The sequence below is a fragment of the Microcaecilia unicolor genome, chromosome 4 (assembly GCF_901765095.1).
Source record: "Microcaecilia unicolor chromosome 4, aMicUni1.1, whole genome shotgun sequence".
NCBI lineage: Eukaryota > Metazoa > Chordata > Amphibia > Gymnophiona > Siphonopidae > Microcaecilia > Microcaecilia unicolor.
In genome coordinates this window covers 23,331,037-23,355,703 of record NC_044034.1, presented here as the reverse complement: position 1 = coordinate 23,355,703, position 24,667 = coordinate 23,331,037, and the positions used below count along the sequence as shown (strand labels likewise).

The 24,667-nt window shown below is 43.2% G+C and overlaps 1 protein-coding gene across 2 annotated transcripts in view; it reads right to left on the bottom strand.

Moving 5' to 3' along the window:
- Nucleotides 1-24,667, bottom strand: part of FCHSD2 (FCH and double SH3 domains 2) — a 324,668-nt gene that overhangs the window by 61,142 nt on the left and 238,859 nt on the right. For both annotated transcript variants that reach the window (XM_030200031.1, XM_030200032.1), the window contains exons 11-12: nucleotides 14,258-14,374; nucleotides 7,982-8,086 (exon numbers count right to left, since the gene is read on the bottom strand). In XM_030200031.1, the coding sequence (XP_030055891.1) occupies nucleotides 7,982-8,086; nucleotides 14,258-14,374 (222 nt within the window). The remainder of the gene's footprint in view (nucleotides 1-7,981; nucleotides 8,087-14,257; nucleotides 14,375-24,667) is intronic.

Genomic DNA, 24,667 nt, shown 5'->3' with positions numbered 1-24,667 from the left:
TTAACGCGTGCTGTGTAGGAGCCCATAGGAATATTGTGGTAGCCTCAAGTACAAATCTACCTATGCCTCCAACCTCACATTCATAGGTACACAACTGTGGAATGCTTTACCCAAATCAGTAAAAATCTACCCAGAACTACTTAAATTTCAGAAAATTAAATATGTTACAAGAAATGATTTATCTTGGGGGAAAGAGCTCTAGAGCACTCGCTACTGTTTATAATTTAAGAGCAGGTGCTGTATTTATAAGTTTTAGGATATTAATTTCTCCACCAATCACCAAAGGTGATAATTGCAATAAATTAAATAATTTAAGTATATATAAAAGATACCATATACTCAGAACACAAAGAGACCGTATTTTTAGCTTCAAAAAGGTTGATTTAATAGACAAATGCACACGAGAGGTAGGTTTTAAGAGATCTTTACAGATAATCTGTGCTTAAGTAAGGTAAAGTAGAGTAGCAGGTCTAGATCAAAAGTTATAACTTACAAAGCAGTCTGTTGCAAAAGCATTTTGTGGTCCATTGAAGAGCCATGAGGCAGGTGGACTGCAGATCAGGAGCAAGGCATCTGGATTGGTGCTGAAGAGAGAATCTCCTGGAGGGAAATTAACTGAAGTCCGTCTTGTTCAAGAAGGCTTATTCTACAGGTTCAACGTAATTCTGATCATCTCCTAGTTTAATCAAGACTCTTGGACACTAATTATCTTTATTATCTCCATTATCTTTCACACGTTGTTGTTTAAATGATGTTTACTATCTTACTTTTACACTGTTTAATTGTACTTTCTGTACTGCAGCCTTCTTACAGATTCATGTGAGCCACATTGAGCCTGCATTAGGCGGGAAAATGTGGGGTATAAATGTATTAAATAAATAAATAATGTGGGTGCCTACACAGTTAGCGTGCGCTAAAAGCACTAACGCGCCTCCAACGCGGCTTAGTAAACAGGGCCCTAAGGATACACCTGTTGCCAGTCCTTCTTTCTGAAACTGCTATTTTATGCTCTTTATAATATACTAGTAACGAAGGCCCGTTTCAAATCGCAATGAAACTGGCGCTAGCAAGGCTCCCCTCCATCCCTTTGTGTCTCCGTGTGTCGCCGGCCCCCCTGCAGCCTCCGTGCGAATGTGCTGTGACCCTGGCCCTTTTGGCACGCACCCCCAGCGCCCGTGACCGTTCCGTTCCCCCCGATGTGTGTGTTGCAAGTGCACCCCCTTCCACCCCCACCGTCGCTGCCGGCGCTTCCCCCCTCTCCGAAGGCCCCCCCACCCCACTGACCTGCCGAAACAGAAGATTTCTGCGTCATGTGAATGCCCCTGCAGTAGGAACCGATAGAGTAACGTGTGCTCCGCCCTCGACGTCATTGCGTTTTGACGCGAGGGCGGGGCAGAGCTACAGTGCAGTACAACGTTGGAGCTGAGAATGTGCTCCGCCCTCAACGTCATAAAGTTTGATGCGAGGGCGGGGCCCACAGACTGTGATTTTGTGTGGCTTCAGAGCTTCGAACTTACGAACCTGGCTTCAGTGACGTCAGTGCAAATAGAACGTTGAGGGTGAGTTTTATATATATAGATTGTAATGTAATTTTTCAGCTATACTAAGATGGCGATTAGTGTTTTGTTTAATCCATTTAACGCTCTGAGAATATAGCTGGTGACATCTTTCACTGCTGCAACTGGAGCTACTTTACTCATGTTTTTAAAAAAAATAATACACAGTGACAAAGAACGATTTCTGTAAGGTTAGTTTTCATAATTCTTTCTTTTTCTCACAAGAGGTTGCTTTAATATTTAATTATGTATTCTTTCATATAAGTACATAGTGCATAAGTATTACCATACTGGGAAAGACCAAAGGTCCATCAAGCCCAGCATCCTGTTTCCAACAGTGGCCAATCCAGGTCACAAATACCTGGCAAGATCCCAAAAAGTACAAAACATTTTACACTGCTTACCCCAGAAATAGTGGATTTTCCCCAAGTCCATTTAATAATGGTCTATGGACTTTTCCTTTAGGAAGCTGTCCAAACCTTTTTTAAACTCCGCAAAGCTAACTGCCTTTACCACATTCTCTGGCAACGAATTCCAGAGTTTGATTACATGTTGAGTGAAGAAAACTTTTCTCCGATTCGTTTTAAATTTACTACATTGTAGCTTCATCTGATGCCCCCTAGTGCTAGTATTTTTGGAAAGTGTAAACAGACGCTTCACATCTATCCGTTCAACTCCACATTATTTTATAGACCTCTATCATATCTCCCCTCAGCCGCCTTTTCTCCAAGCTGAAGAGTCCTAGCCGCTTTAGCCTTTCCTCATAGGGAAGTTGTCCCATCCCCTTTGTCATTTTTGTCGCCCTTCTCTGCACCTTTTCTAATTCCATATGATATCATTTACTGTATGTTTACAATATATATCTCTGCTGTTTTAACATATGGTTTACATACATTTTAGTCCTCTTTTCTGATATATTTCTTATGATTTATCTGCAAGAAATGTTTGCGATGCCAATATTCATCTGCAGAATAACGTTCTAGAACATGCGTACATATGAGTCGACACTTATTTTGCTTGGGCAGGTGCAGACCCTTGCGTGCATGCATCCCATACACTTGCCTGATCAGCACACAATTTCTGCGTGTTTCAAATTTGCATACGATTAGCAAACTCAAATGTTACATTTGTGCTAGATGTGCGTTCAGCCATCAGTTCACGGCCTTCTGCATTGGCTTCTTTAATTAGAAAGATCACAATTAAAGAAAAAGACAGGATGATCTTAACAGTTTGCAAACAGCTTTAAACTTCGGTTTTCCACATTCACAATACATAACTGTACAAACACCACAATGTTATTGTTCTGAGGGGCCCTAGCACTGCATTACTAATAAAATGGAAATCTATTACACTGAAGATCATTTTCCCCTATAGGCAGTGGCGTAGCCACAGGTGGGCCAGGACCCACCCACTTAGGGCTCAGGCCCACCCAACAGTAGCACACGTTTAGCAGTAGCTGGTGGAGATCCCAAGCTCTGCCAGCTGAAGACTTTCCCCTGATAGTAACAAAATTCTACTCTCCACAATACTGGCACCTGCGCATGCTCAGTTTTCAGCGCTTGCCTGCTGCAGACTGCCAAGGTGGAAAGAAGCATTTTCCTGCCAGCTGAGATATTTTTTTGGTGGCGGTGGTGATGGGGGGGGGGGGGGGGGGGGGGGGGGGAGGGGGAGAGAACATTTGGTGCCTACCCACTTCTTACCTAGGCCCACCCAAAATCTGTTGTCTGGCTACGCCCCTGCCTATAGGTATAACTCCAAGAAATCCTCAAGAAAAGTCACGTGTTTAAACAATCTCCAGCTAGCTTAGGAGGGTGGGACTGGATGGTAACAGAATATGCAGTATCATTACTGACAATAGCTGCTTCTCAGTTGTACAAGCTGTCAGGTTGCAGATGTTTTAGGAGTTTTATCTAGTCAAGCAGACACCATCGGGCTTTATACAAGTGAAATGTTAAGAATTACCCAATCCAAAATTGAGATCTATGTGCAGTACTATTTATAATTCTGGCAACATCAGCAGCAGACATTACTCATTAGCTGGTCTTATGTACAATGAGCTATGTATGGGGAGATGCATTTACATCATAGGTCAGAAGGGGCCCAATGACACGTTACCAAACTTACGTCATTTTTCTGAGTATCTGAATTTTTGCTGACTACCACAACCAGGACATATCACAAAGGTTTTGCCTCTCCTTTCGAAAAGACAGATAAGAAAATGCTTTATCCACTCATGTTGGGCCGACTGCATGGACCATTCAGGTCTTTATCTGCCATCACTTACTATGTTACTATGTGTTTAATCAGATGTGACTTGCATAGCTTTGCCTATACCACAGAAATACACCGCAACTGGAACAATGCAAAGCAAAAATAAAACACCTGGACAGTCAAAGTCAGCAGTGTGTTAAATATGATGCATCAGGGGCGTAGCCACGGGTGGGCCTGGATGGGCCCAGGCCCACCCACTTTTGCTACAGGCCCGCCCCACCCGCGACAGCCCCCTGTACTGACCTGAAGCGCGTTCTCCCTCCAATCCAGCACCGGCGATCATAGCCAGCCTTCTACCACGTCCAGTGCGCGTCGTCGGAGCTTCTTCTCAGGCGCGTCCCGCCTACTCTGCAACTTCCTGCTGGACATGGTAGAAGGCTGGCTATGATCACTGGTGCTGGATTGGAGGGAGAACGCGCTTCAGGTCAGTGCAGGGGGCGGTCGCGGGTGGACACAAAATGTGGTGGCGGCGGGCGGTGGAGAGGAAAAAGGTCTGTGCCCACCCAGTCCACCTCCAGGCCCACCCAAAAATTAATCGCTGGCTACGCTACTGTGATGCATAACGATATGCAAGGGAATACTTTACTATAAAAATGAGCACTCTAAGTGCAATAAGAGTGTTGAAGATGTACCACATTATTCAGCAGTCTTGGGTGATCCCAAATGTTCACATTAAAAAAAAGTAGAACTTACAATGTCGCTCCTACACCAACACTACTGTTTCTTTCCATGTACAAACTGAGGGCTTACGGAACAGAGGACTTCAAATACAAAATCTATACATACATCTAGCTTCTCATACATCTGCACACAACTATGGAATGAATTACCGACCACCATAAAAACAACACACGATTTGACAACCTTCCGGAAATTATTGAAGACTAACCTGTTCAGAAAGACGTACAAAAAGGATCCTCCATAACGAACTGATTCCTAAACTACACCAGATACAACTACTACTACTATAAATCATTTCTATAGCACTACCAGTCGTACGCAGAACTTCACAATTGAACATGAAGAAAAGGAACCCTTCTAATTTGTTCATTTTAATTACACCTTCGTTACTGAATATTAGATATTGACCTGATCTCATTATGTTATGCTTTATCTACTTCTAATCCTACATGATATTCTTATGCACCTTATTTGTAACAATATTCTGAAATTTTTATTCCATTAATGTGATTATCGTTATAACATCTTGTAAGCCACGTTGAGCCTGCAAATAGGTGGGAAAATGTGGGATACAAATGCAGCAAATAAATAAATAAATAAATAAATAAACAAACATCGCAAGTTCATTTTACATGCACTATGTCCAAGAACATAAAAATAGCCATACTGGGTCAGACCAATGGTCCATCTAGCCCAGTATCATGTTTCCAACAGTGGCCAATCTGGGTCACACGTACCTGGCAGAAACCCAAATAGTAGCAACATTCCATGCTACCAATCCCAGGGCAAGCAGTGGCTTCCCCATGTCTGCCTCAATAAGCAGACTACGGACTTTTCCTCCAGGGACTTGTCCAAGCCCTTTTAAAACCCAGATACACTAACTGCTGTTACTACATCTTCTGGCAATGAGTTCCAGAGCTTAACTATTTGTTGAGTGAAAAAAATATTTCCTCCTATTTGTTTTAAAAGTATTTCCATGCAACTTTGAGTGTCCCCTAGTCTTTGTACCTTTTGAAAGAGTGAAAAATTGATTCACTTCTACTCGTTCTACACCACTCAGGATTTTGTAGACCTCAATCATATCTCCACCTCAGCCATCTCTTTTCCAAGCAGAAGAGCCCTAATCTCTTTAGCTTTTCCACATATGAGAGGAGTCCCATTCTCTTTATTATTTTGGTTGCTCTTCTTTGAACCTTTTCTAATTCTGCCATATCTTCAAGGTGAGGTTGCACCACGAATCGATATAAAAGCTTTATAGTATTCTCAGTCTTATTTACCATCTGCTCTCAAGACAAATCCCTCCTTTCAGTACCCTTCTCCACCACCGCCAACTCCAGGCTCCGCCCTTTCTGCCTCGCCTCACCCCATGCTTGGAATAAACTGCCTGAGCCCATAAGCCAGGACCCCTCCCTGCCCATCTTCAAATCCTTGCTCAAAGCCCACCTCTTCAATGTCGCCTTCGGCACCTAACCACTATACCTCTATTCAAAAAATCTAGACTGCCCCAACTTGACATTTCGTCCTTTAGATTGTAAGCTCCTTTGAGCAGGGACTGTCCTTTTTTGTTAAACTGTACAGCGCTGCGTAACCCTAGTAGCGCTCTAGAAATGTTAAGTAGTAGTAGTAATTCCAAGCATCCTGTTTGGTTTTTGTCCGCCACTGCACACTGGGCCAAAGATTTCAGCATATTACCTACAATGACACCTAGATCTTTATCTTAGTTGCTGACCCCCAAGGTGGATCCTAGCATCAGGTAACTATGATTTGGATTGTTCTTCCCAATGCAAATCACTTTATTGAATTTCACTTCACATTTGGTACCCAGTCTTCCAAATTCCTAAGGTCTTCCCGCAAGTTTTCACAGTTTGCATGCGTCTTAATAACCTTGAATAGTTTTGTGTCATCTGCAAATTCAATCACCTCCCTACTTGTTCCGATTTCCAGATCATTTCTAAATATGTTAAATAGCACCAATCCCAGTACAGATCCCTGCGGCATTCCACTCCACCCTCCCCCATTGAGAGAAATAGCCATTTAACCATACCCACTGCTTTCTGACCAATAACCAATTCTTAATCAACAACAGAACATTGCCTCCTATTCCACGACTTTTTAATTTTCTCAGGAGTCTCTCATGAGGAACTTTGTCAAAAGCTTTCTGAAAATCTAGATATGCTACATCAACCAGCTCACCTTTATCCACATGTTTATTCATGACTTCAAAGAAATGAAGCAAACTGGTGAGGCAAGACTTCCCTTGGCTGAAACCATTCTGACCCTGTCCCATTAAAAAATGTTTACTTACGTGTTCCGTAATTTTATTCTTTATAATAGTTTCCACTATTTTACCCAGCACTGACGTCAGGCTTATGGTCTGTAATTTTCCGGATCACCCCTGGAACCCTTGTTAAAAACTGCCGTTACATTGGCCACCCTTCAGGTGCTACGGACGATTTTAACAACAGGTTACAGATTAATAACAGATCAGCAATTTCATGTTTGAGTTCTTTCTACTCTTTACTACCTTTCAATTTGTCGACTTGGCTCAGTACATCTTTCAGGATCACTGAAATTTCTTTTACTTCCTCTGCATTATCACCCATGAAAACCATTTCTGGTACAGGTAGATCTCTTACAACTTTTTCCATAAAGACTGAAGCAAAGAATTCATTCAGACTCCGATGCACAATATAACACCACATAAGGAGTTTTTTTCCCTTTTATATGGTGTTTAGCCCTGCCCAGTGCATCCCAGAATACACTGGGAAGGGCCCGAGAGCCGCCATTTTGTTCCGGGCAGGCCCGAGGCAGGAGCCATTTGCTCCTGCCCTCCTGCCTCCACACTGTTGCAAAGGTATAGGGAGGGGTCAGGGTGTGGATTGGGTGCATGAGGGAGGAGTGGGGTGTGGGTTGGGTGCGGGAGGGAGGGGTGTGTGCCTGTGCAGAGGAAGGGGTTTGGTTCACTGGACCACCAGGGAAAATTAAAAAAAAAAAAGTTCTGGGGTCACGGGGGTGGGGGGGGGGGGGGGGGGGGGGGTGGAGTCGTGGTCCACCAGGGAAATAACAAGATGCTCCTGATTTTTCCTTAGGTACTTTTTTTCTGGCTGAAACTGCATGTGTTTTTGCCTCCCCAGCCTAACCTCACCTTGGGAACACCATTACAGAAACACAGACCCATTTCCCATAACATGCTCACTTTTGCTCATACACAGAGTGGGTAATTTGCCTGAAAGCTCTATTATCTGGGTAAACGTCCATTTACAGAGGCATAAGACTTTTGATAATTGTTCTCATAAAGAACAGTATTACATCTTTAAATACCAATGGCCATTAATTCAATACCATTACTTGAATTAACAGCCAAGAGGAAATACTGTGTAGCTTACCTGAACACTAGTATGGCACTATGTCTTATGGTAAGAAATCAAAGAGCAGAATATCTATAGTCCCTTGTAAATGAAGATTTCTCTCACCTCAGCTTTGCGAAGACTCTCTCTGGTCTCTTCTATTTTCTGATCTAGTTCTATCCGATTTTGTTCCGATACTGGTGTGCAATGGCATTCTAGTTCATCAAGCGCCTATCAAAAAAAATCACACAGGATAAATTATTGCTATGGACTAAAAGTGTAAGACTGAATCAATTATTACCATCCTCAATGGAAAAAAGGGGTAGTTAGGGAGCATAGAAATAAAAAAAAAATCTTATAAAATGATATCTGAAGCAATCCAATTTTTAATGAATGGATCAAAATAATATACTAATCTGATTCTAAACCACACACAGAAATCACAAAAAATGAAGACCAGTTGTCCTTAAATCTCTGTCACACAATTCTCAAACTTCAGTTTGGTTCTTAAAGAAAAGGTAATAAAATAGTCAAACATATCAAATTAGTCATTCTTTACAGAGATGCATCTCAACCAGCGCGCCTTGCTGGTGACAGTGAGGTGTGAGGCTAGGCATGGTCTCATAAGATTTTGCCTCCTTATTTTATCATCCTCACTTTAATATTCCCTTATCTCTTATTTGTCCTGTCTGTCCTGATTAGATTGTAAGCTCTGTGGAGCAGGGACTGTCTCTTCATGTTCAAGTGTACAGCGCTGCGTATGTCTTGTAGCGCTATAGAAATGATAAGTAGTAGTAGTAGTCTTTGGGATTCTGGAATCTTGCAACTCTTTTGGGATTCCGGAATCTTGCTACTTTGTCCTTATCCCTTATTTGTCCTGTTTGTCTGTCTTGATTAGATTGTAAGCTCTGTCCAGCAGGGACTGTCTCTTCATGTTCAAGTGTACAGCGCTGCGTACGTCTAGTAGCGTTATAGAAATGATAAGTAGTAGTAATAGTGAAGAGAGAACTCCAGATAGAGAATGACACGGGGACCCGGGGTAACTGTGGGGATGGGGCCAGAGCCTGCGGGGACAGATCTCATGGGGATGGCAGCAGATCCCACGGGGACGGGTCGGGGATGGGGACAGAGCCCATGAGGATGGGGATAAAGTTTGTCCCCATGTCACTTTCTACTTTGAAGCCTGTTTATGAACTGGACTGTTATTCCCACAATCCCCCAGACTTGCTTGAAGCTCTCATTCTCTCAGGTTACTCACAGTTCAGCTTTCCTACTTTATGCAGGCACTAGCCCTTAAGCCCGTTAAAACGGGCGAGATTTCCAGCAACCCTCCTTGCCGCCGCTCCCTCCCCGCTCAGTGCCGGGCCCCCTGCACTGACCTGACAGCGCCTCTCACCTCCGTGTGAAAGCGCTGCTCCTGCTGAGGTCAGTGCAGGGGGCCCGGCACGGATGGGGGGGGGGGGGGAGGGTGGAGGTTGGTGCGCGCGATGTTCGTTTCCAGGCGGCAGCGTCCGACAGTCAGACACCGTTTTCCTCTCTGTTCCGCCCTCTGACGTCATCACGTCTTGACGCGAGGGTGGGACAGAGAGGGAAGTCTCTACTGCGCATTTGCAGGTGAGTCGGTCACTTGCCATTTAAATGTTTGATGCCTCTCTTCTTCAGCCTGCAGCTCTTCTACTCCCCAGGCTTTCTTCACTGCCTCCAGCTAGCATGCAGCTGTCTTTCTCTCTCTCAGCCTGCCGCCTCACATAAGCACGGCTTGTTCTCTCCTATTTCCTGCTTCTTAGATTCTCTACAGGAAGAATTGTTCCAGCAGCGGGTGATGGAACAGACTGCTGGAACAAGGTAGTGGTAAATGGAGTTTGCTCCGAGGAAAAGGATGTTACAAGTGGTGTACCGCAGGGGTCGGTCCTTGGGCCGGCTCTTTTTAACATCTTTGTGAGCGATATTACGGAAGGGCTGTCTGCCAAGGTTTGCCACTTTGTGGATGATAACAAATTCTGCAATAGAAGTTAGGGCTCTTCAGCTTGGAAAAGAGACAGATGAGGGGAAATATGATTGAGGTCTACAAAATCCTGAGTGGTATAGAATGAGTAGAAGTAAATCAATTTTTTTACTCGTTGCAAAAGTACAAAGACTAGGGGACACTCAAGGAAGTTACATGGAAATACTTTAAAAACAAACAGGAGAAAATATTTTTTTCACTCAACGAATAGTTAAGCTCTTGAACTCTTTGCCGGAGGATGTGGTAACAGCGTTTAGTTAATCTGGCTTTAAAAAAGGTTTGGACAAATTCCTGGAGAAAAAGTCCATAGTCTGCTATTGAGATAGACATGGGAAGCAACTGCTTGCCCTGGGATTTGTAGTATGGAGTGTTGCCATGATTTTGGGTTTCTGTCAGGGTTTGTGACCTGGCTTGGCCACTGTTTGGAAAACAGGATACTGCGCTAGATGGACCATTGGTCTGACCCAGTATGGCTACTCTTATGTATTTATGTGTGGATAGCATAAGGAAGGATCTGGTGAAGCTTGGTCTGAAAACTGGCAACTAAGATTTAATGCTAAGAAATGCAGGGTCGTACACTTGGGTCACAAAAACCGGAGGGAGCGGTACAGTATAGAGGGGGTGAAGAGCTTCTGTGTACGAAAGAAAAGCGGGACTTGGGGATGATTGTGTCTGATGACCTTAAGGTGGCCAAAGAGGTAGAATACACGACAGTCAAAGCCAGAAGGATGCTCGGGTGCATAAGGAGAAGGGTGACCAGTAGGATAAAAGAGGTGATCGTAGACTTAATCTTAGAATATTAAACTTTCCTTGGATTCAGGAATTGAGTCCTACTGAGCTCTTTAAGAAGTATTTAAAAGAAATTCTACTGTACCCGGACTCAGCTATTCCTCCCTTAAATAGAGTATACTATTTACCAAGTCCTTTACTAGCTGAGCCGGGAGATAGTGGCAAGAAAAATAATTTGGACAAACCTTCGAACCTTCAAGCACAGTTGGATATTTCATTAATTTTGGAGACATCTATATCTGATATTGAGCAACGTAGAACTATTTTAATATCGTTTGTCTTTGAACAGGATTTGAACGCTGTATTGAAGTTATACTTTAAAAATGCCTTGAAAATGTTTTGTGGTCAAAGAGTGTGGATATACCCGGATGTCTGTAAAACAACTCAAGACAGGAGAAAGAAATTTTTATTGTACAGAGAAGTGACCCGAGCTCTGGGGACAACATACTTATTGGCTTACCCATGTAAATGTCTGGTTAAATATTTGGGCGTAAAATATACCTTTTTTTGAACCGGAACACCTTAAAGCATTCTTGGAGATGAAAAAACTAGTTAATAACCTGTAGAGTAATCGATATCATTTAAGTATTAAACTAAGGGGGGGGGGGGGGGGGGTAGAAGGCCAGGCCATATATGCATTTTCTTTTCTTTTTGTCTAAGATCTCCTATTATCTAAATCACTTCCCCCTCAAGGCAGAATTGTGGTCTAATTAATTGTATAGCTTGCTCTTTTCCTTACTGAAAGTAATGTTGTAATTACCTTTGTTTTTGATCAAGTTTGTACAGTGTATTACATATTGCATGTTCCGCATGTAAAAAATTTAAAATGATAAATAAATAAAATAAAATAAAATAAAAAAGAGGTGATCGTGCCCTTGTACAAGGTCTCTGGTGAGGCCCCCTTTAGAATAGTGTGCTCAATTCTGGAGACCGCACTTACGGAAAGATATAAACAGGATGGAGTCGGTCAGCGGTCTCGGTCATAAAACATATAGGGGCAGGCTCAAAATAGCAGCTCAATTATGTCCCTTGGAGGGGATGTAAGAATTCCTTGTGAAGGAAATGAGAGGCTTAAAAAAATAAAAAAAAAAGGGGGGGGGGGGGGGGGGAGGAATGATCACCAGTATGTTGTACTGTTAGAGAAACTGTTATAGTCAGGTGTTTATTTTCATTGTATCACTCTAATTTTTTTTCTGTAATTAAAAGATATTTCTTTAAAAAAATGCTCACCACCGCTGGCTGACATAAATGTATGCAAATATCAAGAGGCGAAGAAAAGGGAAAGGGACTAACAAAATGTTTAAACGGAAGGAGCAAACCTTAGGTTTTATTTCATCTGTGTAGATATTTGTGTATTATCATTGAGAAAAAGTAAATTACACCCCCCCCCCCACACACACACAATAAATGTAGTAATATTTACTTGGCCTCCCTCGAGACCCTTCCACCTTTTGGGAATACTAAAGTACTATCCTAGAATTTATTAGAACACAGGGCTGACTGCAGGGTAGGGTGTGCCACACAACAAGGGGAGTGGCAAGGAGCCCCGATCATCTGCATTATCCTGAGGCGCTTCATGACCTCCTACTAACTCAACTGATCTCAAGCTCATGCAAAACAGAAAACGTGTGTGGCAGCAAGGCCCCTCCCCACGCCTTCTCTCTTAAGAGGAGTGGGGAAGGAGTGGCGCCATCAAACGTATTCCCTCAGAACCATCCTCACCTGTCCATGCTAACCATGGTTCCTTGCTCGTGAGTGTTCAATACCTTTCTGGCTCAGTATTGAGCACTTTTACTTAGCCTCAATATACCGTATTTTTCGGACTATAAGACGCACTTTTTCCCCCCCAAATTTGGGAGGAAAATGGGGGGTGCGTCTTATAGTCCGAAGGTAGAGATTTGGCTGGCTGGCTGGCAGGCCGCCCGCCCTCCCTCAGAGTTCGGGATCGCCCTCCCCCCGGCCCTGTCACCACTTCTCCCCTTACTCATGCGATCTTCCCTGGTGGTCTAGTGACATTGGGGCAGGAAAGAGCCCCCTCTTTCCTGCCCAGCGCGCTGCTCTCCATCCTCCTATATGCAGCCTGACGGTCTCGGCGAGATTCAAAATGGCCGCCGAGACTTCAATTCTCAGCGGCCATTTTGAATCTCGCCGAGACTGTCAGGCAGCAATGCATACAGGAGGATGGAGAGCAGTGCGCTGGGCAGGAAAGAGGGGGCTCTTTCCTGCCCCGACGTCACTAGACCACCAGGGAAGATCGCGTGAGTAAGGGGAGAGGTGGTGACAGGGTCGGGGAGGGGGGAGGAGGTAACCCTGAGGGCGATCCCGAACTTGGAGGGAGGGATTCGGACAAGATGCACCGGAGCACCTAGGTTTTAGAGGAAGGAAAAAGCAAATTTTTTTTTTCCTATTTCCCTCCTCTAAAACCTAGGTGCGTCTTATGGTCCGGTGCGTCTTATAGTCCGAAAAATACGGTAGCTTGGATTTTGTTCGCACCTTTTTCAGTAGTAGCTCAAGGTGAGTTACATTCAGGTACTCTGGATATTTCTCTGTCCCAGGAGGGCTCACAATCTCTTAAGTTTGTACCTGAGGCAATGGAGAGTTAAGTGACTTGCCCAAGGTCACAAAGAGCAGCAGTGGGATTTGAACTGGCCACCTCTGGATTGCAAGACCGGTGCTCTAACCACTAGGACACTCCTCCACTAGTAGCAACATTCCATGTACAATCTCAAATAGTAGCAACAGAATCTAAAACTATTGATTTAGATTTTGCTCACACCTTTTTCAGTAGTAGCTCAAGGTGAGTTACATTCAGGTGCTCTGGATATTTCTCTGTCCCGGGAGGGCTCACAATCTAAGTTTGTACCTGAGGCAATGGAGGGTGAGGTGACTTGCCCAAGATCACAAGGAGCTTATATGTGATTACACTTATCCAACTAGGCCAGCGATGCTACAGTTTTCAACTCAACTTTTGGAAGTCCAGACAAATAGGCTAGGGCTGGGGAACCACTAGCTTGCTGCACAATTTCATCTGGTTTGTGGCTCTGCTATCACTTGGTCCCCAGAAACAGCTGACTCTCACAGGAGCTTCAACTCTGCTCCCACCAGCTGCTCTCACTCTTGTCTTTAGTGTCATTGGAGGGGGAGGGGGGTTTCACTCCCTTGATTGTATAATCAGCCAGCTGAGTCATCAGACAGGGGGGGGAACGCCCCTCCCCCAATTCTGTCACACTTTGCCTATTGTTGACAAAATACTCCTGACTCCAGCAACAAACCACTGTAGAATTCAAGGACCAAATACTTTTATCTGATCATCACATGTGCCAGTGGACGTTTTAAGTATCTTTCACATAATATTAAGCATGGAATAAGCAGGCCACATCCGTTTTAATTCTGTAGTGCAAAGGATGTCAGCCTAGGAAAATTAACCATGTTAACAGATGAAAACATTGCTACTTAATACTTCTTTACAAGTCTGAAAGATGCCAATTCTGACTTCCAGACAAGACAAACAAGAATTTCACCACTGGCCCTGAAAAAATACAGGAATTGTTTGGAACCTATTAATTTTCCTGCTTAAAAAAAAAAAAAAAAAAGCATTTCCATCTTACCCGTTTACTGTGGATAATGTTTTTGTGCTCTCGTGCTACCCGTGTTGCCCATTTCCGAGCCTCCTTGTTTAGGCTGTGCTCCTCTGTAGACCCAGTTTCAGATTCTAGTTGTCGACTCTGCAATAGAAAGCACAACCTTGAAGGTAAAGCAACCTATCAATATTTTTCTAAGGCATCTCATGTACTTTATTCTTCTCCCCCTAACATCTGCATTTACATCCTATAACAAGACAAAAATACCAATAGTTTGAAGGCATTTGAAATATTTAAGAAAATACACTGTATATCAAGTCTTTTTCTAAATATTACTTTTTGCATTTTATTTTGTGTGTTTAACATACACTAATTTAGCTTACAGGAAAATGAAATTCAAAGTAGCAGGCAGGGGTGTAGCTAGGTGGAGCCATGGGGGCATGGGCCCCGGCAGATTTAGCCCTGGCCTCCCTGCTTTCACCCACCTCCCTGCCACATTCGACCCCCTATCCCGCCGCCGCCGTCAGGTACCTTTGCTAGCAGGAGTTCTCAACCCTCGCTAGTCAAAGTCCTCTTCAGTGCCGGTCTATCCGGCGTGTTGCTGACCTGGATTCTGGTTCTGTGAGTCCTGATGTCCTGCACGTAGGAACGTGCAGGGCCATCAGGACTCACAGAAACAGAATCCAGATCAGCGAACGTGCCAGACTTGGAGACCGGCACTGAAGGGGATTTCAGCTGTCGGGGACCCCCACCAGCAAAGGTACGTGGAGGTGGCGGCGGGGGGGGGGGGGGGGCAGCTAAAATGTACTCCCTCACCTTGGCCTCTGGACCCCCCTCCCGCCGAAGTCTGGCTACACCCCTGGTAATAGGGTTCATATTTTATGTGAAATGTTTGGAAAAAGTGACAATTATAGCTACCATGCAGCCTCAGAGTTCTCAATTACTTCTACGCCAACCTGAAGCTCTCCCTCCAAAATCTTTTCCCCATTATAAAATTTTAATAAGAAGTACAACATTACAAATTTTATTTAAAATTAATTAGGTTCACTTTTAAGGAGGATTTCAATTTATTCGGCACATACTAATTAGCAGGTTAGTTCTCAAACACCCAGAACCGGACAGTTTGGCCTATGGAAGTGAATTACAGAGTAGATTTTAAATAACTTTCCTGTGAAGGCCCCCCCCCCCCCCCCAAAAAAAAAAAAATAAAAAAACCAAACCCTTGCATTATGTAGTAATCTCTAAGCATTCATTTTAATAATTTTGCACTTATATTCCCAACGTAGTTTCACAATCAATGTTCACAAAACTTTACCAATGTGCACCACAAGTACGTTGGAAACTGAACTGAAATTTGAACTGTGCATCACAGTTGCTAGGGATAATCCAAGATGATACGAAATTTGGAGCTGTGGAAGAAAATAAAGGCTCTGTATGGTAGTCTAAACCTTTTTAACAATGGATGACATTGAAATAAATGGACCGAAAAGTAATTGAACTAAACATAAAACATTAACCCCTTGTTTACAAAGCCGAGCTAGTGGCTGCTGGTGCACTAATGCCGACAGGCTTTGTACACAGGGGAGTAAAGAAACTGGGCTACAAAGCATGCCCTTCCCCACCCTTTAGAATAGTTTATTTATTTCATTTATATCCCACATTATCCCAATACATCAGGTTCAAAGTGGCTAACAAATTTATTGTAATTAACAGTACAAAAAGTGATGCGAGATAGTATACATTAAGCAGGGGCGTAGCCAGACTTCGGCGGGAGGGGGGTCCAGAGCCCGAGGTGAGGGGGCACATTTTAGCCCTCCCCCGGCACCGCCAACCTCCCGCCTTTTGACCCCCCCTTCCCGCCACCGCCAACCCTCCCCAGCCGAAGTCCTCTTCTCCGACGCGGCCGCGTTGCTGATCTGCAAGCAAGGCTTCTGTTTCTGTAAGTCTGACGTCCTGCACGTTCCTCTTCTCCGGCGCAGCCGCGTTGCTGATCTGCAAGGCTTCTGTTTCTGCGAGTTTGAGGTCCTGTACTGCACGTATGTGAAGGATGTCAGACTCACAGAAACAGAAGCCTTGCTTGCACATCAGCAACACGGCCGCGCTGGAGAAGAGGACTTCGGCTGGCGGGGGTTGGGGACCCCTGCCAGCAAAGGTACCCGACGGCGACGGAGGGAGGCCAGGGCCAAATCTACAGGGGCCCATGCCCCAGTGGCCCCACGTAGCTACGCCCCTGACATGTAGGACGTCAGACGCACAGAAACAGAGGCCTTGCTTGCGCTGGAGAAGAGGACTTCGGCTGGCGGGGGTTGTGGACCCCCACCAGCAAAGGTACCTGACGGCAATGGGGGGGGGCAAATCTATGGGGGCCCGTGCCCCCGTGGTCCCACACAGCTACGCCCCTGACATTAAGTAGTAATAAAAAGTAAATGAAGACTGAGTATTACAACATGGAAACGAATGCTAGACGTAAAAAGGTAACAATTTATAGTGATCCATGTATAATAACAATTACAATGGAACTGAGAAATTAGAATAATTGTACAATTAGGGGTTTAAATTAATTATGATCATCCGTGAGAAATTGCTTAAACAGAGAATTTGAAATAATACCATTAAATCTATCATATTGTTTCCATTTAGGCCCATTTAACATGAAAAAATATCACCTATTAAACCATATATCGGTACGCTGAAAGCACATTTTACTGATTAAACTTCTTCACCAAAACTGTTATAATTTGAGAATTAGATGGTTGAATAAGCATTTTAATCAGTTGCAGGATATGTTTCCTGCTGTCTTTCCCAGGGTTTCTCAATACTGTAAGAGTTAAAATTTGGACCTAATTAAATACATCAGTTGAAATGATTTGGGCTACTTTAAATTTGGGTACAGAAATGATGTGTCCTGGAACAGACAGATGCAAATGATTTAGAGACTATTCTATGCAGTTTCCATTAAGAAGATGAAGTCATTTATTATGTCATACAAAAACATGAATTTTTAATTTCCACATACAGTGGGGGAAATAAGTATTTGATCCCTTGCTGATTTTGTAAGTTTGCCCACTGACAAAGACATGAGCAGCCCATAATTGAAGGGTAGGTTATTGGTAACAGTGAGAGATAGCACATCACAAATTAAATCCGGAAAATCACATTGTGGAAAGTATATGAATTTATTTGCATTCTGCAGAGGGAAATAAGTATTTAATCCCTCTGGCAAACAAGACCTAATACTTGGTGGCAAAACCCTTGTTGGCAAGCACAGCGGTCAGACGTCTTCTGTAGTTGATGATGAGGTTTGCACACATGTCAGGAGGAATTTTGGTCCCTCCTCTTTGCAGATCATCTCTAAATCATTAAGAGTTCTGGGCTGTCGCTTGGCAACTCGCAGCTTCAGCTCCCTCCATAAGTTTTCAATGGGATTAAGGTCTGGTGACTGGCTAGGCCACTCCATGACCCTAATGTGCTTCTTCCTGAGCCACTCCTTTGTTGCCTTGGCTGTATGTTTTGGGTCATTGTCGTGCTGGAAGACCCAGCCACGACCCATTTTTAAGGCCCTGGCGGAGGGAAGGAGGTTGTCACTCAGAATTGTACGGTACATGGCCCCATCCATTCTCCCATTGATGCGGTGAAGTAGTCCTGTGCCCTTAGCAGAGAAACACCCCCAAAACAGAACATTTCCACCTCCATGCTTGACAGTGGGGACGGTGTTCTTTGGGTCATAGGCAGCATTTCTCTTCCTCCAAACACGGCGAGTTGAGTTCATGCCAAAGAGCTCAATTTTTGTCTCATCTGACCACAGCACCTTCTCCCATCACTCTCGGCATCATCCAGGTGTTCACTGGCAAACTTCAGACTGGCCGTCACATGTGCCTTCCGGAGCAGGGGGACCTTGCGGGCACTGCAGGATTGCAATCCGTTATGTCGTAATGTGTTACCAATGGTTTTCGTGGTGACAGTGGTCCCAGCTGCCTTGAGATCATTGACAAGTTCCCCCCTTGTAGTTGTAGGCTGATTTCTAACCTTCCTCATGATCAAGGATACCCCACGAGGTGAGATTTTGCGTGGAGCCCCAGATCTTGTCGATTGACAGTCATTTTGTACTTCTTCCATTTTCTTACTATGGCACCAACAGTTGTCTCCTTCTCGCCCAGCGTCTTACTGATGGTTTTGTAGCCCATTCCAGCCTTGTGCAGGTGTATGATCTTGTCCCTGACATACTTAGACAGCTCCTTGCTCTTGGCCATTTTGTAGAGGTTAGAGTCTGACTGATTCACTGAGTCTGTGGACAGGTGTCTTTCATACAGGTGACCATTGCCGACAGCTGTCTGTCATGCAGGTAACGAGTTGATTTGGAGCATCTACCTGGTCTGTAGGGGCCAGATCTCTTACTGGTTGGTGGGGGATCAAATACTTATTTCCCTCTGCAGAATGCAAATAAATTCATATACTTTCCACAATGTGATTTTCCGGATTTAATTTGTGATGTGCTATCTCTCACTGTTACCAATAACCTACCCTTCAATTATGGGCTGCTCATGTCTTTGTCAGTGGGCAAACTTACAAAATCAGCAAGGGATCAAATACTTATTTCCCCCACTGTATACTGTTAATGATTATTATTAATTGAACCTGCAAAAAATATTTAAGCAGTAATTCTAAGCCTCGATGACTAACCATGTGAATCTCAAAACAGCTGCAAAACAGATTTTTAAAATTTTCTTTCCTATTTAACGCCTATGTTTACTAAGGTGTGCTATAGGCGCGTTAACGGTTTACGTGCATTAAACGCTAGCACGCCTATAGAAATGTATCGGTGCGTTAGCATTTAACAGGCGCGTTAAAAATGCCAACGCACCTTAGTAAACATACCCAAGTATAAAAACATTATAAATTTAATACAGTTCCAAGCATTTCCTTTTTTCGCCTGTGCTATAGCTAATTTTCAGATAGATACAAATTTACTCTTGCCTCTTAATGTAGAGAAAGAATACATAAAAAATTCAAGAGTTGACTGAAAGGCTCAGGTGTACTGCCATGTGAGAAATATACGGTCTGATCCACATGTTGGGCTTTTCATTCCTCAGATCAGCTAGGGCTGCTGCACAGGCTGTCTTCACAGCTGGGGAATGAGGGGGAGGGGGAGGGGGATGAAGAGATCATATAGAGTAGTGGCCAAATTTACAGCCCATGATTGCAGGATTCTTAAAAGAGAATCCTGGCTGAGAATAATGATTAGATCATTTTCTTTGCAAATGTGCTATTAAATAAAGATCTGTTAAGTGCTTTTTTTTTTTCTTGTTTGACCAGCCATAGCTTGCTGAATTTTTGAGCAACATGGAGGTCATTGGGAAACTGATGTCCCCCTTTCAGAACTAATTGGTTGGTTCTGTTAGAATGGTGCCAGTACAGCAGGTTACATAAGATCATAAGAAAAGCCATGCTGAGCCAGACCAATGTCCATCATAGTAACATAGTAGATGACGGCAGATAAAGACCTGTACAGTCCCGTCCAGTCTGCCCAACAAGATAAACTCATTGTATGTGCTACTTTATATGTATACCTGACCTTGATTTGTCCTTGCCATTTTCAGGGCACAGACTGTAGATGTTTACCCAGCACTAGCTTTGCTTCCCAATTACTGGTGTTGCCACCCAATCTCTGCTAAGCTTCTGTGGATCCATTCCTTCTCAACAGGATTCCTTTGTGTTTATCCCACACATTTTTGAATTCCGTTTTTCCATATTGTAACAGTGTTTCTTAGCCAACAGTGTTGGCTAAGAAACTCAACATATAGTTGATTTGATATGTTGAATCTTGATTCTACATTTCTCTCATGGATTGTTAAAGCTGATTATATTCCAGTACTATTAATGTTTTGGGAAAATGCTGCAGATCAAGATCAAGGTATTAATTTAACACATCTACTGGAGAACTCCAATCAGGCTATCTACAAAGCTACTGTAGTGACCTCCAGAGATTTGGATAGATTCTGTTTTCATGGCCAATTTATCCTGATGCCTCGAACCCAGAATTCTGTCTCCAACAGTAGAGTCTAGGTCAGTGGTTCCTTAACCTGGTCTTTGAGGCCTCCACTGTATGCAAATCTCTCTCATGAATATTCATTGCGGATATCCTCAAAATCTGACTGGCTGGGGTGCCTCCAGGACCAGGTTTGGGAACCACTGGTCTAGGTCACAAATACCTGGATCATAAAAAGTAGATTTCCCATAGTTAATTTCTAGGGATGAATAATGGATCTCTCAAGTCTAATACTTTTTTAATGGACTTTTCCTTCAAGAACTTGTCCTGTCCTCTTTTCAATCAAACATATAAAACGGCAAGTGACCGACTCACCTGCAAATGCGCAGTAGAGTCGGAATGCTGAGAGTGTAGAAGTCCAAGCCCCGCTTCCACCAGCAGTACAGCCCAATAGGAAGGAGGGTTTGGAGATGGGCGTGGAAATCGGAGGAGGGAGCAGGGAGGGAAGGAGGGGGCGGAACTGAGGGAAACAGACGCTGGGGGGAGGGCAGGGGAGAGAGCAGGGTTGGTGGACGGGGGGGGGGGGGGGGGGGGGCATAGGAAAACAAAAAACTAGCCCATTGTTACGGGCTTAACGGCTAGTTCCGCTATATTGGTTGCCTTGAGCACACTCTCCAGCAACAAATTCCACAGCTTAATTAACTGATGTGTGGAAAAAAATAACTTTCTATTTGATTCAATCTGCTAGTCATTAGTTTCATGGAGTGTCCTCCTCTTTTGTGGCTTTTCAGAGGTTATCAATCATTTCCTAAGTATGCAGATGCATCAAGGGATCTGCTCAGTTTTGTCTCCATCCTTTTTTTGGATAATCCCTATTTGCTTTTTAAAACTTTTTATTTAGATGTCACAGGAGTGGAGGAGTGGCCTAGTGGTTAGGGTGGTCCTGGGGAACTGAGTTCAATTCCCACTTTAGGCACAGGCAGCTCCTTGTGACTCTGGGTAAGTCACTTAACCCTCCATTGCCCCATGTAAGCCGTATTGAGCCTGCCATGAGTGGGAAAGCGCGGGGTACAAATGTAACAGAAATTAAAAATGTAACAAAAATTAAAAATTAAATTACCAGGCTGAAAAAGTCAACATATTATCCACCAATTTTCCTTCTGAATAGTCATTCTGGCTTACAGAATTACTTGTTAATAGTGTTTTCTTCCAAAATAAGGGACTGATTTGAAGAATCATCTTGTATTGATCTTTACGATTGATGTTACATATTAATATTTTCCCTTTGGATTTCTACACAAGGTTTTATTTCTTGGATGCATTCTATAAATACTTAAAAACAAAAGAAAGAAAAAGAAAATATTCACAGGTTGTTTTGAATGAAGGGGCATGGTGCCAGCGCTTAGCTCTTGCTCCAGCTGAGTTGGAATCATATGAGGAGGAGGAGGAGGAAACCTTTGGGTCAAAAGACCCAAACAAAAAATATTAAATGCTCCACAAATAGAGAAGAGAAATTCAATCCATATGCTAGGGTTTTACATTTTGAAAAGTGTTCAGTATGAGTGTACTGGCCAAAAAACGAAAAACAAATCCGCATGCAGAGAAGCATGAAAAAGGGACAAGATCAAAATTAGACAGGTTAAAATGAAATTCTATAAAGAACAAGTAGGCTCAGACTACAAAGACACAAAGAAATTATATAAACTCTTAAGTAATCTAACAAACACCAAACCCCTGATGACGGTAAACGAAGATCCCCCTTCAGCAAAAGATCTCGTCAAATTCTTCAAAGATAAGATCCACAACCTAAGAAAGAGCCTAATACATGACGAGACATACTTCGAAACACTTATACACAAACTTGATCACCCTCCAGAAGAAGGCCCAGCAGACAGGACATGAACCACATTAACACAACCCACTAATGAGACAGTAGCACAAGCGCAAAGAAAATTCTCCTCCGCTTACTGCATGCTAGACTCGCGTCCTAACCACGTACTAAAAGTTGTCCCGGACCGATTCATAAACCAACTAACCTCCCATCTGAATTACATGTTCTAGGAAGGTCGTTTCCCACAGAAAAAAGGCAACATACTGCTCACACCAATCCCGGACACCAAGAAAAACATCAATGACATCTTGAATTACAGGCCAGTGGCATCCATACCTTTGACAATGAAAATAATGGAAGGCATAGTGGCCAACCAACTAACCAACTAAATTAACGAATTTCCAAACTACATGAATCCCAGTCAGGCAACAGACCTCACCACAGCACCGAAATAGTGCTGATTACACTATTGACTAACCTCAAAAAGGAAATCTCAAAAGGAAAAAGCATTCTTCTACTACAATTTTGACATATCAAACGCATCAAATTCTCAAAAGAATACTAGACAAAATTGGCATTGGAGGGAAGGTACCCAAATGACTCCTCGGTTTCTTGACTACTAGATCCTATCAAGTAAAGGCATCTTCCTCTCTCTCTTACACGAAAAACTGAATGTGCAGTCCCCAAGGGTTCGCCGCTCTCACCAATGTTATTCAACTTGATGATGGTCCCTTTTGCCCGAACACTATTGAAACAAGACTTCAACCCCCTTATATATGTCAATAACTTGTCAATATACATCCCTTTCAAAAAGAATCTACACAAAATCGCGCCCAGGATAGCGGATAGAACAAACATAATGAAATCCTGGGCATCATCATTCAAACTAAACAAGGAAAAAACACACACTATCTGATACACCCATTATCCCACAATACTGAACGCTTTGCAAACATCAACACCATGGGCACATCCCTCCCAATATCTGACAACTTAAAAATTCTAGTTACCTGATGCTAGGGTCCACCTTGGGGTTAAGCACTCAAGAAAAATATCTAGGTGTCGTTGAAGATAAAATCTTCTGCTCAGTGTGTGGCAGCGGCCAAAAAAGCACACAGGATGCTAGCAATTATTAGGAAAGGGAAGGTGAATAGGACCGAAAATACTATAATGCCTCTTTATCGCTCCATGGTGCGACCGCACATTGAGTACTAAATTCAGAACTGGTCACCGTATCTCAAAAAAAGATATAGCGGAAGTAGAAAAGGTTCAAAGAAGAGCAACCAAATCAATAAAGGGGATGGAACCCTTCTCGTATGAGGAAAGGCTAAAGAGGTTAGGGCTCTTCAGCTTGGAAAAGAGACGGACAAGGGGAGATATTTGAGGTCTACAAAATCTTGAGTGGTGTAGAACGAGTAGAGGTAAATTGATTTTTTACTCGTTCCAAAAGTACAAAGACTAGTGGACACTCAAGGAAGTGACATGGAAATATTTCTCTCTCTTAAGTGAACGATCGTGCTGCTCTGTAAACTTTCTCTTACATAGTAACATAGTAGATGACGACAGAAAAAGACCTGCACGGTCCATCCAGTCTGCCCAACAAGACAACTCATGTGTGCTACTTTTTGTGTATACCCTACTTTGATTTGTACCTATGCTCTTCAGGGCACAGACCGTATAAGTCTGCTCAGCACTATCCCCGCCTCCCAACCACCGGCTCTGGCACAGACTGTATAAGTCTGCCCAGCACTATCCCTGTCTCCTACCACTGGCTCTGGCACAGACCGTATAAGTCTGCCCAGCACTATCCCCGCCTCCCACCACCGGCTCTGGCACAGACCGTATAAGTCTGCCCAGCACTATCCCTGCCTCCAAACCTCCAGCCCTGCCTCCCACTACCAGCTCTGCTATCCAATCTCGGTTAAGTTCCTGAGGATCTTTTAACAAGATTTGAATTCTATTATGTTAGGAAACCTGGATCTCATTTTTGTGGTCAGCGTGTTTGGTTATATCCTCATGGAAACAAAATCTACTGAGGACAGGCATAAAGAATTCTTGGCTATGAGACAAATAAGTTGGGAGTGACCTTTTTACTACTGTATCCATGTAAATGTGTAGTGAAGTACCTTGGGTTAAAGTATTTTTCTTTTTGTACCTGACCATCTAAGATTTTTTCTGGACCTAAAGGAGTTGACCAGTAATGATATATTATGATTCAGCTTACTCATGTTTGATGTTGGGAATTGTTCTGGTTGTCTTTTCTTAATTTTTTTTTAATCTCCTTTATTTTATACCTCATTGTTGCTTATTTTGTGGCAATGTCAGGCTTCTTTTGATATTGCTTTTCTTCTCATGATTCTTATATGGTATGTTTACATCATTTTTGTTGAAACCAAAATATCCAACAGTATCATTGATATACAATTTTTCATAGAAATGCATATAACCTAATATACAATATCCCAGCAATCCTCCCTCATCCTCCATTATGTTACTGTATATAATTGATATTTGTAAGAAGTCTTCATTGTATTTCTTGAGTGGTTTGACTTGTAATTTTTATTTAAGTCTTATAAATAAAAAAAAATTACAAAAACCTCCCCACAAACTGGAGGTCTGA